This window comes from Lottia gigantea, assembly GCF_000327385.1.
Source record: "Lottia gigantea unplaced genomic scaffold LOTGIsca_1, whole genome shotgun sequence".
In the NCBI taxonomy this organism is placed as follows: Eukaryota; Metazoa; Mollusca; class Gastropoda; family Lottiidae; genus Lottia; species Lottia gigantea.
Genome location: NW_008706746.1, coordinates 6,367,150 through 6,381,157, shown reverse-complemented (window position 1 = coordinate 6,381,157; position 14,008 = coordinate 6,367,150). Strand labels below are relative to the sequence as shown.

Below are 14,008 nucleotides of genomic sequence, written 5' to 3'. Positions count from 1 at the left end.
CAAGTAGTAATGCATCTGTGATGACTCAACTACAAACGTGCATAAACACATGAACCGCAAAAATTGACCCAATAATGGTCAAACACGCATCAGGAGCATAAGTGTGTCTCTCGAATGCTACAATCTGGCAGTAAGAGCATAATTCATATGCATGCTAATAGGAATGTGTGATTCCATTACTTACCAATTATACTCTGCACCACATATGCATAATGTTGATTATACTTGTATAGTACCGAGAGATCAGTATAACACTACTTTTAACCACGGCCGATAATTAAATCATAGGCACAAATAGTTAGTTGACACTAATTCGTATGTTTATGAACGTAACAGTCACATTGTCACTCATTTTCTTAGTTGTCACAGTTCTAAAATATATACAACAACCAGAATTTGCACTTTCCAAACAATGGTAACCATTGCTCTATACTAATGTAACGTCGAAACCACACAATAAACCAGCTGGTTTGTTGACCTCATTTAAGACCGTGACCGACATGCGCATTACGATGTAAGCCAACTCATCAGCCGTGTCGTATGGTCCGTACCTAAATACTACGCGTTTTTCCCATTAGCGTTAACAATCCATTTAATCCAAACATATTTAAATTGATTTAGCAATAAAATGTATTCAAGCAACTATTATTATTATTGACCGTAGTATTATTATATGAGTGATTAATGATATTAACAAAGAAATTTTTTGACATACTTAAAAAAAAAACCAAAAAAAAGAATAAAACCTGTTTTTGAAGAAAAACAAAACTATGTTAACATCCCCAAGACCATCTTTTCTACCACTGTTCATATGTATTAGTAGTGTATGTATAATTAACTGATAACTCTTGTTTTCAATGACTGTTAATCTAACTATCCCAGGGGAAACAACACTGATATATATTTACTACAGCCTACATTCGTTTTTAAAACCAGCAAATCGTTCCTGGTATTCTCCTGAACTACACGTACAAAATTATAGAAAACACACATACAAAAATCATATAAAATACACATATTCAAAAATATAATTTTTACATGGGCCTACAAGGCAATGAATCAAATGAAACAAAAAATGTAGAAAAAAGTATTAACGTTCGGATGGCACTTTATGTAGCTTCATTTTAAACATAGTATGTGAAGAAGATGATTTAATTGTTTGATGCAGTGAATTACATAGAAGACTTGCTGTGTATTGAAAGGTTCGTTTGATTGCTTCCAGTTTACATTTAGGTAAACAAAGATTGGTTTGCGAGTGAAGGCTGAGATTTGCGGTCGACTAAAAGCGCAAACAAGAGTAAACAAGCACAAACAAAGCGCAAACAAAGCGCAAACAATTGTGAACAACAGCAAACAAGCTGAATAATGCTAAATAAGCACAGAAAACATGAATTGTATATATCGATCAATGTTAAATTATGTGGAAGGATTGCCTACTATATGCTATATAAGATTTACGTGTTCTATGAAATTGATGGTGCCCAGATTACTTATGTGTATCGTCTGAAGTGTTGTCAGTTGATATGTCTTGAGTATATTGTCAACAAAACCATCTATAGACACATTCAATGACCAGTTGTCAAAAAAATCCATTAACATGAATTTTTTACTGCTAATTTCATTCCAAGAATATTGTTTGCACTTGTTTGTGATTGTTTACGCTTTGTTTGCACTTGTGTGCGCTTGTTTGCACTTGTCTACGCTTGATTCCTCTTGTTTGCGCTTTTTATTCGGACCCGAAATTTGTTGAGGAAATAAGTGATTTTTGGGGAAAATAATTTGTAAAATAGAAAGGGCATTTTTATTCATGATTTTGTGTGTCAATATATCAGTGTAAAGTTTATATTATATTGATAGATTATGAGCCAATTAAGAGTGTTTAACAGTGTTGTCTGCCGATCTTGCATCATAGTTCACGTCTAAGAAACTTCGCGCTGCTCGTTTCTGAACTCTATCCAAGACTTTCTGTCTACTGTGAGACGCATTACCCAAAGCAATACTACCATAATCCACGTGATGGAACAATACGATTACTGTTGTCTTGATTTAAATAAAGTTGCGTCCCTTTAGAAAACTCTCCAATTTATGGAAGTACATTAATGTAAACACCGCCATTTTATCCTTTATTTCATATTCTTAGATATTTCAGAAAGTGTTGCCTCTCACAGGGTAATTTCAGTTTTTGTTATTGTAGATTTGTTTAATTAGCAAAGTGTCTAAAATTTGATTATTTCATCTTTGTTCAGTTTAAAACATGTCATCATGTGAACTTCGTTTGGTGTAACCTTTAATTTTCACATGTAAGCAAGGCCTATTATATTGACAAAATGAGAAGAATCATAAGATCTGTACTTGTATTTATCAGTTGTATTTTGTATTTTTAGTTTTTCACTCTCTTCCGAGAGACTACTGTATATGGTTGTGTTGAGAGATATCAATAAAGCTTAAAACAGTACAGTGAAAAACCTCTGGTAATGGCAAGCTTAACCTCACAGACTGATTTGGACGACGTGATTTCACCCTCACAACGCGTCGACGATGGGAAGACACCCACTGATGAAGAAAGGTTCAAGGCAGAGCGTACACCTTCAAGATCCAGATCTGGACGTTCCAGAACATCAAATGTGTCAAGTCATGGCAGTCAAACCCAGTTAATGACTTCAAAGGCTAAGATGGCAGCAGCCAAATCTCGCCTTCAGTATGTTAAGAGAGAAACTGACATTAAGAAACAACAGGCACTACTCGATGCAAATTTGACCGTAATTCAACATGAAAAAGAAGCTTCCGTAGCAGAAGCTGAATACAAAGCGATGGAAGAAATGGTGAACTATTCAGACAGTAGCAGCAGTCGTAGTGATTCAGATATAAGAGAAGTGAAAGAAACAAGAACAAGATATTTCGCTATGAAATCATCGACTCCATATGCCAGTCTTATCGCCTCAAAATGGTTTACTTCCTAGGGAGGACACTCCACGTGATATACCAACACTCAACTAGTGTGGACAGAATGAACAATTTGTCCCCCACAATTTTAGAAATGTTATGTACCCCCGATCCTGTTCAGACCCAAGCTGACTTGAGCCCAAGTGCAACCCCATTCCAACCTGTACCAACACAGCATGTTGAAATGCAACGCCCCTCTGTGCATTTACCCATTGTGTCTAATAATTGTAGTTCTCTCCCTTGTCACACTCAGGGTCCAGCTTACACTGATATTGCTAAGCTTATGATTAAGAAAGATTTATTGTTTTCTAGGTTGGTAAAATATAATGACAAACCGGAATTTTTTAGCTCTTGGAAATCAAGTTTTTGTGATGTTATATCTGATCTTGATCTTAAGCCTTTAGAAGAGATTGATCTCTTAATAAAATGGTTAGGTCCAGAATCTTCCAAACAAGCACTAAGTTTAAAAGCTGCCAATCCTGGCAATATTAAGAAAGGTCTAAATTGCATTTGGGAACGTTTGAACGATCGATATGCATCTCCCGAACTAATAGAATCGGCCATTAAGAATAAACTTTCATCTTTCGCAACAATCACATATAAAGAGAATAAACGACTGTATGATTTATGTGATATAGTATCAGATAGAATCTATTAAGGAGAACGATAGATATAGAACTTTATTTAGTTATTATGACTGTTCAACTGGAGTCTCTCCGATTGTAAGTAAACTTTCAGTTGCTTATCAAGAAAAATGGACGCGTGAAGCTGTTAAGTATAAGAAAAGGTACAACGTCGCTTGCCCACCTTTTAGACATTTCGCCGAATTTTTAAGAGATCTTGCTCAGGTTAAAAACGATCCTTTTTTTCATTATGAGAGCACGACTCGGCATATTAAATCCAAACCTCTAACTACGTTTTCGAAGAGAGATTATATTGATATCTCTACTAAAAAGACTGAGACTGTAACCGAACCAAATCGTGGCAAATCCATCTCAAAGGATCTTTGTCCCATTCATTAATCCAATCACACTTTGAACCAGTGCAGATTCTTTCGCATGAAACCATCTAATGAGAAAACGGTATTTTTGTTTCAGAAGGGTTTATGTTTTAAATGATGTGGACCAAAGAGCCATTTGGCGAAGGACTGTACAGCTAAGGTGCATTGTGAAGTTTGCAAGAGTGCTAAACATCCAACTGCACTGCATAACTCTAAGGACGACAGCACAACTACACACTCCAAAACTGTGATCGATCACGGCGGGGAGAATTCCGTCAATTCAACAGATCAAACTAATGAACAATTAGAAAATGTGAGCTCAAAGTGTACCGAACTTTGTGAGAAACCATTTAATGGGAGATCCTGTGCTAAAGCAGTCTTAGTGAATGTATAAGTTCTGATAAGTATTTACAGACATACGCTTTGATCGATGACCAGAGCAATAAATCTTTGGCCAAGACAGAATTTTTCGATCACTTTGAGGAACGAGGAGATGAGATTGAGTATGCCTTATCTTCGTGTGCTGGTCACATCATTTCAACTGGACGACGTACCCGTGCTAAACCTATGATAGAAGCCGTTGATTACAGCACCAAACTCTACTTGCCTAGGCTGATCGAATGTAATGACATTCCGAACAACAGGAATGAAATTCCAACTCCTGAAGTTTGTTCCTATTACCCCCATTTAGATAAAGTAGAACTTCCCAGGCTTGAGGCTCACCATGTCTTGGATCAGTGTGTTGGACCTTCAGAAACTCCTTTTGCTCAAAAGCTACCCTTAGGATGGGTGATAATTGGAGAGGTGTGCTTAGGTGAGATCCATCTAGCTGATACAGTGGACGTTAACAAAACCTTTGTACTCCAAAACGATCGACCGTCAATATTTGAACCTTGTGAGAATTCTTTCAAACTTAATGACAATATTTATCAATCTATAGACGATTTAGGAAACTCTGTTTTCATGAGAACACGGAACGACAACAAACTGGGACTGTCGGTGGAAGATAAACAGTTTCTGCAAATTGTTGATGATGGAATTACCAAGAACGCAGCTGGAAACTGGGTCATTCCCCTGCCTTTGCGCAAATATAGACTACCTATGCCGAGTAATAGAGAGAGTGCATTAAAGAGAGCCACTTCATTGGAATTCAGCCTGAAAAAGAATCCTGAAAAGAAAGAACAATTTCGTGAATTTATGCAGAAAATATTCGATAACAAGCATGCAGAGATTGCCCCTCCTCTGAAAGATGGAGAAGAACACTGGTATATACTCATCTTTGGGGTCTTTCATCCAAAGAAACCGAAACAAATAAGAGTCGTGTTTGACTCTTCAGCTAAACACCAGGGAGTCTCACTCAACAATATGTTACTGACTGGACCAGACCTTACCAATAGCTTGCTGAGCATCCTCCTCAGATTCCGGAAGGAACCCGTAGCGGTGACAGTTGATATCCAACAGAAGTTTTTTGGTTTTCAAGTAAATGAAGAGCACAGAAACTTTCTCAGATTTTTCTGGTATGAAAACAATGATATGGATAAACATCTTAGAGAATACCGCACGTGCGTTTATGTGTTTGGGAACTCTCCTTCCCCCGCTGTAGCAACATACGGACTTCGTAAATCAGCTGAAAATGCCCAAGAAGAATTTGGACACGACGTTTGCGACTTCATTACGAACAACTTCTATGTCGATGATGGCTTAACATCGCTTCCTTCATCAGATATGGCTATCGACCTGCTTAAAGAAGGAAATCTACGAGTACACAAGATCGCATCAAATAGTAAGGCTGTAATGGAAGCCTTTCCCGCGGACGATTTAGGGAAGGATTTTAAAAAAATCAACATCGGAGATAATTCACCCTTGCAACGAAGTCTTGAAATTTGTTGGAATGTGGCACTAGACGCCTTCACATTTAAAATTTCATCCGATGTGAAACCCTTTACCAGAAGAGGTCTGTTATCTACAGTTAACAGTTTATATGACCCCTTAGGATTCTCTGCTCCCGTTGTAGTACAAGGCAAACTATTCCTACGGAATTGGATATCGGGAACTGATTGGGACGAACCGCTCCCTACAGAGCATGAAGAAATGTGGAATTCTTGGAGAGAATCTTTGTCAGCATTAGAAGAACTCCAAATCAATAGAACTTATACGAATAATCTCACCCCTATATCCGAGATACACGTCTTCTGTGATGCGTCAAAAGAAGCTATAGCAGCCTCATCATATCTGAAGACAATTGACCCAGAAGGAAACCCACATGTGTCATTTATACTTGGAAAAGCCAAAGTCGCCCCTCAACATGGACATACCATCCCTCGGCTTGAACCTTGTGCTTCTGTTTTAGCAGTTGAAATCGCCGAAGTAGTATGTGAAAGTTTAGGTTATGATATGAACTCTGTGAAATTTTACACTGATAGCCAAGTTGTACTTGGGTACATTAACTATGAGTCAAGGCGTTTTTATGTGTACGTTGAGCATAGAGTGAACAGAATTAGAAATTCTACAAGACCTCAACAATGGCGTCATGTCAACACCGACACCAATCCAGCAGACGAAGAAACACGACCTATTCCTGCTTCCCGTTTGAAGAACAGTAAATGGTTAACTGGACCATCATTTCTCAGTGAGAAGCATGTCGTTGAAGCACTGACTTTTCCATTAGTCGACGAAGAACAAGATAGTGAACTACGACCAGAAGTTCGTGTGAGTAAAGAAAACATAACTGTTATTAAATCTAAGATTGGACTTGAAAGATTTGAACGATTTTCAACGTGGGATAAATTAGTCAGAGCTATCGCATATTTAAAGTCCTATATCAGGAACCGCACTAGAAATGAACCACGTAATCCTAGGAACCAAGAACTTTATCATGAATCAGAGAATTTTATCATCCAACAAGTTCAACAAGTCTACTATAGTGAAAAGATTCAGAATCTTTCCAGAAACACATCCATTCCTAAAGGAAGTAGCATCATATCATTATCGCCAGTTCTAGATAAGGATGAGATTCTTCGCTTAGGAGGACGTCTCTCAAAATCGAGCTTAAATCTTAAAGAGAAAAACCCAATAATCATACCAGGACGTACTTATATTGCTAAACTGTTAGTGTTACACTTTCATTCCATGGTCAAACATCAAGGTAGACATTTTACCGAAGGACTCATTAGGTCTCATGGTTTTTGGATATTAGGTGCCAAAAGGCTTATATCATCTCTCATTCAAAGGTGTGTAACATGTAAAAGACTTCGAGGAAAACTGGAATATCAGAAAATGGCAGATTTGCCGGATGATAGACTTACTCCTAACCCCCCATTTAGTTATGTAGGCGTCGACGTGTTTGGACCTTGGTCAGTGGTAGCAAGACGCACACGGGGAGGTCAGGCGAGTGCCAAACGTTGGGCAGTTCTTTTATCCTGTCTGACATCAAGAGCGATCCATATTGAATTGATTGAAGAAATGAGCTCGTCTTCATTCATCAACTCTCTCCGAAGATTTATTTCAGTTCGTGGTGCCGTGAAACAATTTCGTTCGGATAGAGGAACTAATTTTGTTGGAAGTGTAAAGGACCTCCAAATGAATGCCATAAACGTGTCAGATGGAACTGTGGCTGATTATTTATTCAAACAAGGCGCCACTTGGAAATTTAACCCTCCCCACTCCTCTCATATGGGTGGAGTGTGCGAACGGATGATTGGGGTAGCGAGACGCATATTGGATGCTATGTTACTGGATCATAAACACAGAAATTTAACACATGAAGTTTTATCTACTCTTATGTACGAAGTTTCAGCAATTGTTAATGCCAGACCTATCATGGTACTTTCGTCAGACCCAGAGTCTTCATCCGTTTTAAGTCCATCAGTTTTATTAACCCAAAAGTCGGTGAATTCAGATTTTGGACCTTGTAACTTTGATATCAAGGACTCTTATAAATCTTAGTGGAAATTTGTGAAAGTTCTTTCCAATACGTTTTGGTCGAAGTGGAGAAAAGAGTACTTGCAAACATTACACCAAAAATGGCACCAAGAAAACCGAAATGTGTCAAAAGATAACATCGTGTTGTTAAAAGACAATTCAGTACATCGTAATGAATGGCCTTTAGGTATCGTTACAAACGCTTTCCCAAGTGACGATAACCTTATTCGTAAAGTCGAAGTTCGTATTGAGAAGAATGGTAAACGGGTGTCGTATATCCGTCCTATTACGGAACTTATTGTCTTGTTAGAAGGTGATATTAACAACTAATGTTGATTCTGTTATTTTGAAATGTCTTTTAACTTGTCTTATAGTGCTATACTAAGTAGATAGTGAATTTTTTGTTAAAATTCAGACGGGGAGTGTGATGCAATAATACGATTACTGTTGTCTTGATTTAAATAAAGTTGCGTCCCTTTAGAAAACTCTCCAATTTATGGAAGTACATTAATGTAAACACCGCCATTTTATCCTTTATTTCATATTCTTAGATATTTCAGAAAGTGTTGCTTCTCACAGGGTAATTTCAGTTTATGTTATTGTAGATTTGTTTAATTAGCAAAGTGTCTAAAATTTGATTATTTCATCTGTGTTCAGTTTAAAACATGTCATCATGTGAACTTCGTTTGGTGTAACCTTTAATTTTCACATGTAAGCTAGGCCTATTATATTGACAAAATGAGAAGAATCATAAGATTTGTACTTGTATTTATCAGTTGTATTTTGTATTTTTAGTTTTTCACTCTCTTCCGAGAGACTACTGTATATGGTTGTGTTGAGAGATATCAATAAAGCTTAAAACAGTACAATCCATAACAGATAAAATAAAACAAAAGAAATAAAATACGTGTTTCAAATGGTAAATGAGATTTAATTCGGTTCAGCAAGTAGATTTTTGGATTAAATTTGAACATAATTTCATCAATACCTTGTTCTGAAAATTAACATCAAACGATAACAAAGAGCCACCATATCGATCCATGTCATATTATGCTTCCTAAATTGAATCGAATCATACCGGACTCTGTATATGAATGGATATATGAAAATACCTTGAGGCATCCTGTACGGAAAAGGCACGCCGAAAGCCGTACCGCAAACCGTACTCTATTAGTCAGCCGGCCAAATTAGCTAAACAGCTCAGAAAAAATCTATGCCAACGTCTGGTTACAAGCAACTGTAACGATATTTACCTAATAAGTCTCAATATTGTGGTGAATCATTGATGCCGATCATCAGATTATTTACCTTATATTTACCAATCATCTGTGCTATCTCACTAATGGCTTTTCATTAAAGTTCCTGTTTATTTTACTCATCGTCCCTGACCTACCGCACGTTGCTCCGACCCGCCCAAAATCATAATTTAAAATGGTTGCTGAGTAAATAAGATAACTTTTTGATGTATGTATGCCCTGTTTTTCCTGAACTGATGTGTTTTCTGTCCGCAAACGTGTATTTCTAAGCAACATTACACGACTTCATACATTAGCCATAGTTGTACGTGTTTTGAAGTCTGATACTGTCAACAAGTAACTGTCAAATACTTATCTGAAGTAATGGGTGATAATCCTAAAAAAAACCTGTCATTAATGTATCTCCACGTGCCCAACTAATCGTGGGTGGTAGCCCAGTAGTAAATAGTAATACGCCCACCATTGTAATGGCAACCAAGTCATCCGGGTGGTTCAAATGAAATATCGAGAGTAACATTTTCATACTGCACAAGCTTTATTTAAAGACTTGTCTGTTATCTTCAATAAGTTTCGTCTAGAACAGTCCAAAATTTTGTCTTCTGGAGTTTTACGAGCTAATGATGAGCAAAATTTTTAAGAACAATGTTAACCATATTAACCGATTTTCTGCTTTTTAATAAGTTTCGGGTCAACCAAGTTCCTTTTAAATCTGTTGAGAATTGTGCCTTGAATGTAATTTCAAGAAAAAGTGCAATAACATAATACATTAAATACTTGTTAGGTTTTTTTTTAATAATGTCTATAGGGTACATCATTGGGAATTAATTAGAAATTTCACCACATCTGTCAAGAATTTTGCCTTCTAGACCTCTCAAGCAAGTTAAAAATTCAACGAGTTTTCAAGAACAAGGGCAATAAACCATATCAAATATTTTGTCTTATTTTCAATAGGGTTCATCCTTAGGTCATAACAAACACTGACACCAAATTTTATCAAAATGCCTCAGCTCTCTATTGTGACCACAACACATTTTCAATTAAGAATTGAACGCGTTTTCAAGAACAAGGGCAAGAACCCATATACCAATAACTACTGCCAAATTTCAGTGTTATAGTGGATCTTATTATACCAAAGAAACGTGTTGCTGACTTTCTGCTGTTAATAAATGTTCTAGAATGTGGAATGGAACTTAAACCTATTGTCTGCTGTAAAGTCTGATAAATTGATAGACCCTTTTATAGGATATTCTTATGTATTTGAAAATCGAATTGGTGCTTGGCCCGGAAAAATTCACTTCGAAATCGGTGAAAGTGTAAGATCTGTTATCTTACCACCGAACAGACTATCTATAGCTCTGCAAGCTGAAGTAAAAGAAAAACTGGATGAATTAGTCTAATCTGGTGTACTTGTCGTCCATGAATCACCGACTCAATGGAAGATGCTGGTTACTAGAAATCGGACAGTCTTAGATCCTCGTCCATTGAATCAAGCTCTACTGCATATTGCTGACGATATTATTGGCAAGGCAAGGCACGTGCTGATCACGATGAGAAAGTAGATGCTTACTGGAAATATGTAGAAATGTTCATATTCAACTAAATAAAGACAAATGTGAACTACGTAAATCTGAAATAACCTTTCTCTTTTTTCTTCTGTCGAAAATAGATCCGGAAAAGGTGAAAGTTGTGACTGATATGCTGAAAACTAAAACCTAAAGAAATTAGACGTTACTGTGGTTTTATAAACTATCTTTGTAATTTCTTACAGAAATAGTCTGAGATAATATAACCTATACGTAAATTGATTCTCCTTAATGACGCCAGGAATTGGTCTTTTGAACAAGATCGAGCTTAACAAAATCTTAAACATATGGTTACAACTGCCCTCATATTGTTCTATTATAATCCAACTGATAAACTGGTTATGCAGTGTGACGCAAGTCTACATGGTCTAGGTTGTGTACTGTTACAAAGTGCAAAAACCTATAGCGTCGCTCTCTAACTGAAACTGAAGTTGGATGTGCTCAAATCGAAAAATAAATGACATCGTGTATCCTTCCATCAATATACATTTGGCCTACTTACTTATGTGATTTCTGATCAAAAACCTCTAGATCGATTATGAAAAAGCCCTCGTCGCAAGTTCCTCCTCGTCTGCAAGTAATGCTGTTATATTCTGCTGCATACAATATCAATGTTACATATCTGAAAGGAACCGAAATGCTTATTGCGGACATGTTGTCTCATATTCTCATATTTAAATGTAACGGATTGTATTATTTTTAAAGGAAACTGTTTGCTCAGACCTATATCATTACTCGCTGAATATAAGAAACACTCACATGCTACAAATATTGGTGAAGAAGGATGTTTTATCCTGGTATGTCATCTGGCATCTAACAACTTGTATCTGCCTGTGAATTATGTCACAACTACAAAATATCAAATCAGAAGGTACCTTTGATAAGTCATGAGGTACCAAAGAGTCCGTGAGAAAAGGTTGGTGTCGATCTATTCGAACTGGATAATAAACAATGCTTAGTGACTACTGACTATTATAGTAATTTCTTTGAGGTTGTTCGTCTTTATGATACGAAAACTGGAAGTGTTATGAATTAACTGAAATTTCATTTTTCTAGGTATGGTACCCCTTGCTTAACGAGTCTCTGATAATGGACCTGAGTTTTCTCGATTGTTGCCTGTCAAGTCATCACTCCTTTAACCTCGTTACGTTAATCGTAAACTGGATTGTGCTTCAACGTCAGAAGGATAAACAATCTGACTATTATAATCGCCCAGAAAAAGATCTGCCTTTACTGAAAGCTAGAGACTTTGTACGTATTACAGCGCTTTAAACTTGGTTAGAAAATTTGAAAAAAGGGAAGGTGATTTGTTGACTTAACACGTGCCAGATCAAAACTTCCCAGTTGCTTTGGTAACCAAGTATACATAATCGGCCAAAAAACGATTAATTTGCGCGTAAACTCAATTTTCATAAGTAATTTGAAGCTAATAAAGATTCTACTTGTTAGTATATCATTTTACATTTACTTGATACCAAAAAAAGCCGTGGTGTTACCATGGTAACAACCTGTAAAAACCATTAAAATTTAAAAAAAAAAATGATTATAATTACAAGGAAATTGTAACTTGTCGATGCCGAACATGTGAGAGAGACATTAATAAGGGCAGTGGCTATTTACCACTGGCGTGGTAAGAGTGGTAAATAGTTATAAGTACCCTTACAGCTATTTACCACGGTGTGGTAAATAAAATTAGTCATGATGTGATATTTCTTTCGTGAAAAAATTGCTTATTCAAAATAACGATTTTGCAATCAAATACTCATTATGTTCATCAAAAATTCCCTTTTTGAAAAAAAATGTAGTGTTTGTTTACAAATAAATGAGAAGTTCACAGTTCAAGGCTGAATACTTCTGAATTCAAACCTACCTAAAAAGTTCCGTGATGTATAGAATTTGGTGTACATTCATTTGTTGTTTCGTCAAAAGATTTTAATTACAAATTAGTCAAAATTTACTTTTAACCTTGTTGATGAATTGGAAAGCAGGTTTATTACAAGTATATCTATTCAAAATCAATTCAGAACTAATCTTTCTAAAACGATCGTAAGGGTATTTTGTTTGAGAATAAGTTTTGAAAAAAAATTCCTTCTTTTTATGCAATTTGTCTCCTAATATTACTACGTTTTTACAAGTAACTACAGTGGCGTATTTAGAGGGTAGTGCCCTCGGAAATCCAAAAAGGGGGTAAAGGTGCCCGTCACTCCCGTCAATGAAATCTTGGCTACGCCACTGAGTAATTTCCACAAAAATTGTAATGTTGTGTCCTCTGGATATTGGGATGATATGAGAATAAAAATCCCATAAAAGCGCAGGCCTAGATCATGAAGTTAAAAAAGTGCTGTTAAACGCGTTCGCCCCTGTACATTTTCTTTTTCATGTTCGTCCCTTGTTCGTTCGCCCAGGGTTCACAATATTTTGTGACACAATTATCCATAATCCACAAAGTTGGACAAAATGTGACTGTGTTTAATTGTCAAACTTGGTCACTTATAAATTTAAAAAAGGGTCCGTCCGCTATCATGTGGCTAAAACAAACTGACTTGTACATTCAAACCTTTGCAGCAAAGTAGGACGTAAAACTCCATTTTCATTTCATTTTCATTCAAACCTTTTGCAAATTTTCGTCCAGAAACTTGCCTTCACACATTGTTGTTTCTCTAAAAGATTCTATATTTCTTAGTGTCCGGAATTAACATGAAACAAACAAATGAATTATGTGAAAACTGAAAAAATTCCTTAAAGTTCTCAAGAAAATGGAAACATGGCTCACTTTTCAACTCAATTCATGCAGCATGGAACAATTTGATTGCGACCAGTATGTAGTCAAGGGCAGTAATAATTCAGGTATTGACTGTGTTTGATTGTAGTGTGTAGTAGAGGTTAGTGATAATACTGATATTGATAGTGTTTGCCTGTAGTATATAGTAGAGGCTAGTAATGATACAGATATTGATAGTGATTGATTGTAGTATGTAGTCGAGGTCAGTAATGATACAGATATTGGTAGTGTTTGACTGTAGTATGTAGTCAAGGTAAGTAATAATTCAGGTATTGGCTGTGTTTGATTGTAGTGCGTAGACTACATACTACAATCAAACACTACCAATATCATTACTGTATCATTACTGACCTAGATAACATACTACAGTCAGTTACTATCAATATACGTTTTATTACTGACCTAGACTGCATACTACAGTCATACACTTTCAATATCAACCTTATCTCTACCAACTGAAATGGACACTACACCTGCACCATCTAGAGCCACCACGCTGCCGAACCAAACCCCTAAACGAGCA

The 14,008-nt window shown here is 36.4% G+C and overlaps 2 protein-coding genes across 2 annotated transcripts; both read left to right on the top strand.

The window, feature by feature from the left end:
- Positions 1 to 2,474: 2,474 nt before the first annotated feature.
- On the top strand, positions 2,475 to 2,960 carry LOTGIDRAFT_152355 (hypothetical protein; the record flags this gene model as incomplete). Its single annotated transcript, XM_009045796.1, has 1 exon — positions 2,475 to 2,960. One exon carries the CDS (start codon positions 2,475 to 2,477, stop codon positions 2,958 to 2,960), a length of 486 nt encoding a protein of 161 aa, XP_009044044.1.
- Positions 2,961 to 3,211: 251 nt separating this feature from the next.
- Positions 3,212 to 3,520, top strand: LOTGIDRAFT_78432 (hypothetical protein; the record flags this gene model as incomplete). The annotated part of the gene is made up of 1 exon (XM_009045795.1): positions 3,212 to 3,520. A coding segment is annotated over one exon (309 nt), but the record flags the coding sequence as incomplete, so codon positions are not given.
- Between the last annotated feature and the right edge of the window lie 10,488 nt (positions 3,521 to 14,008).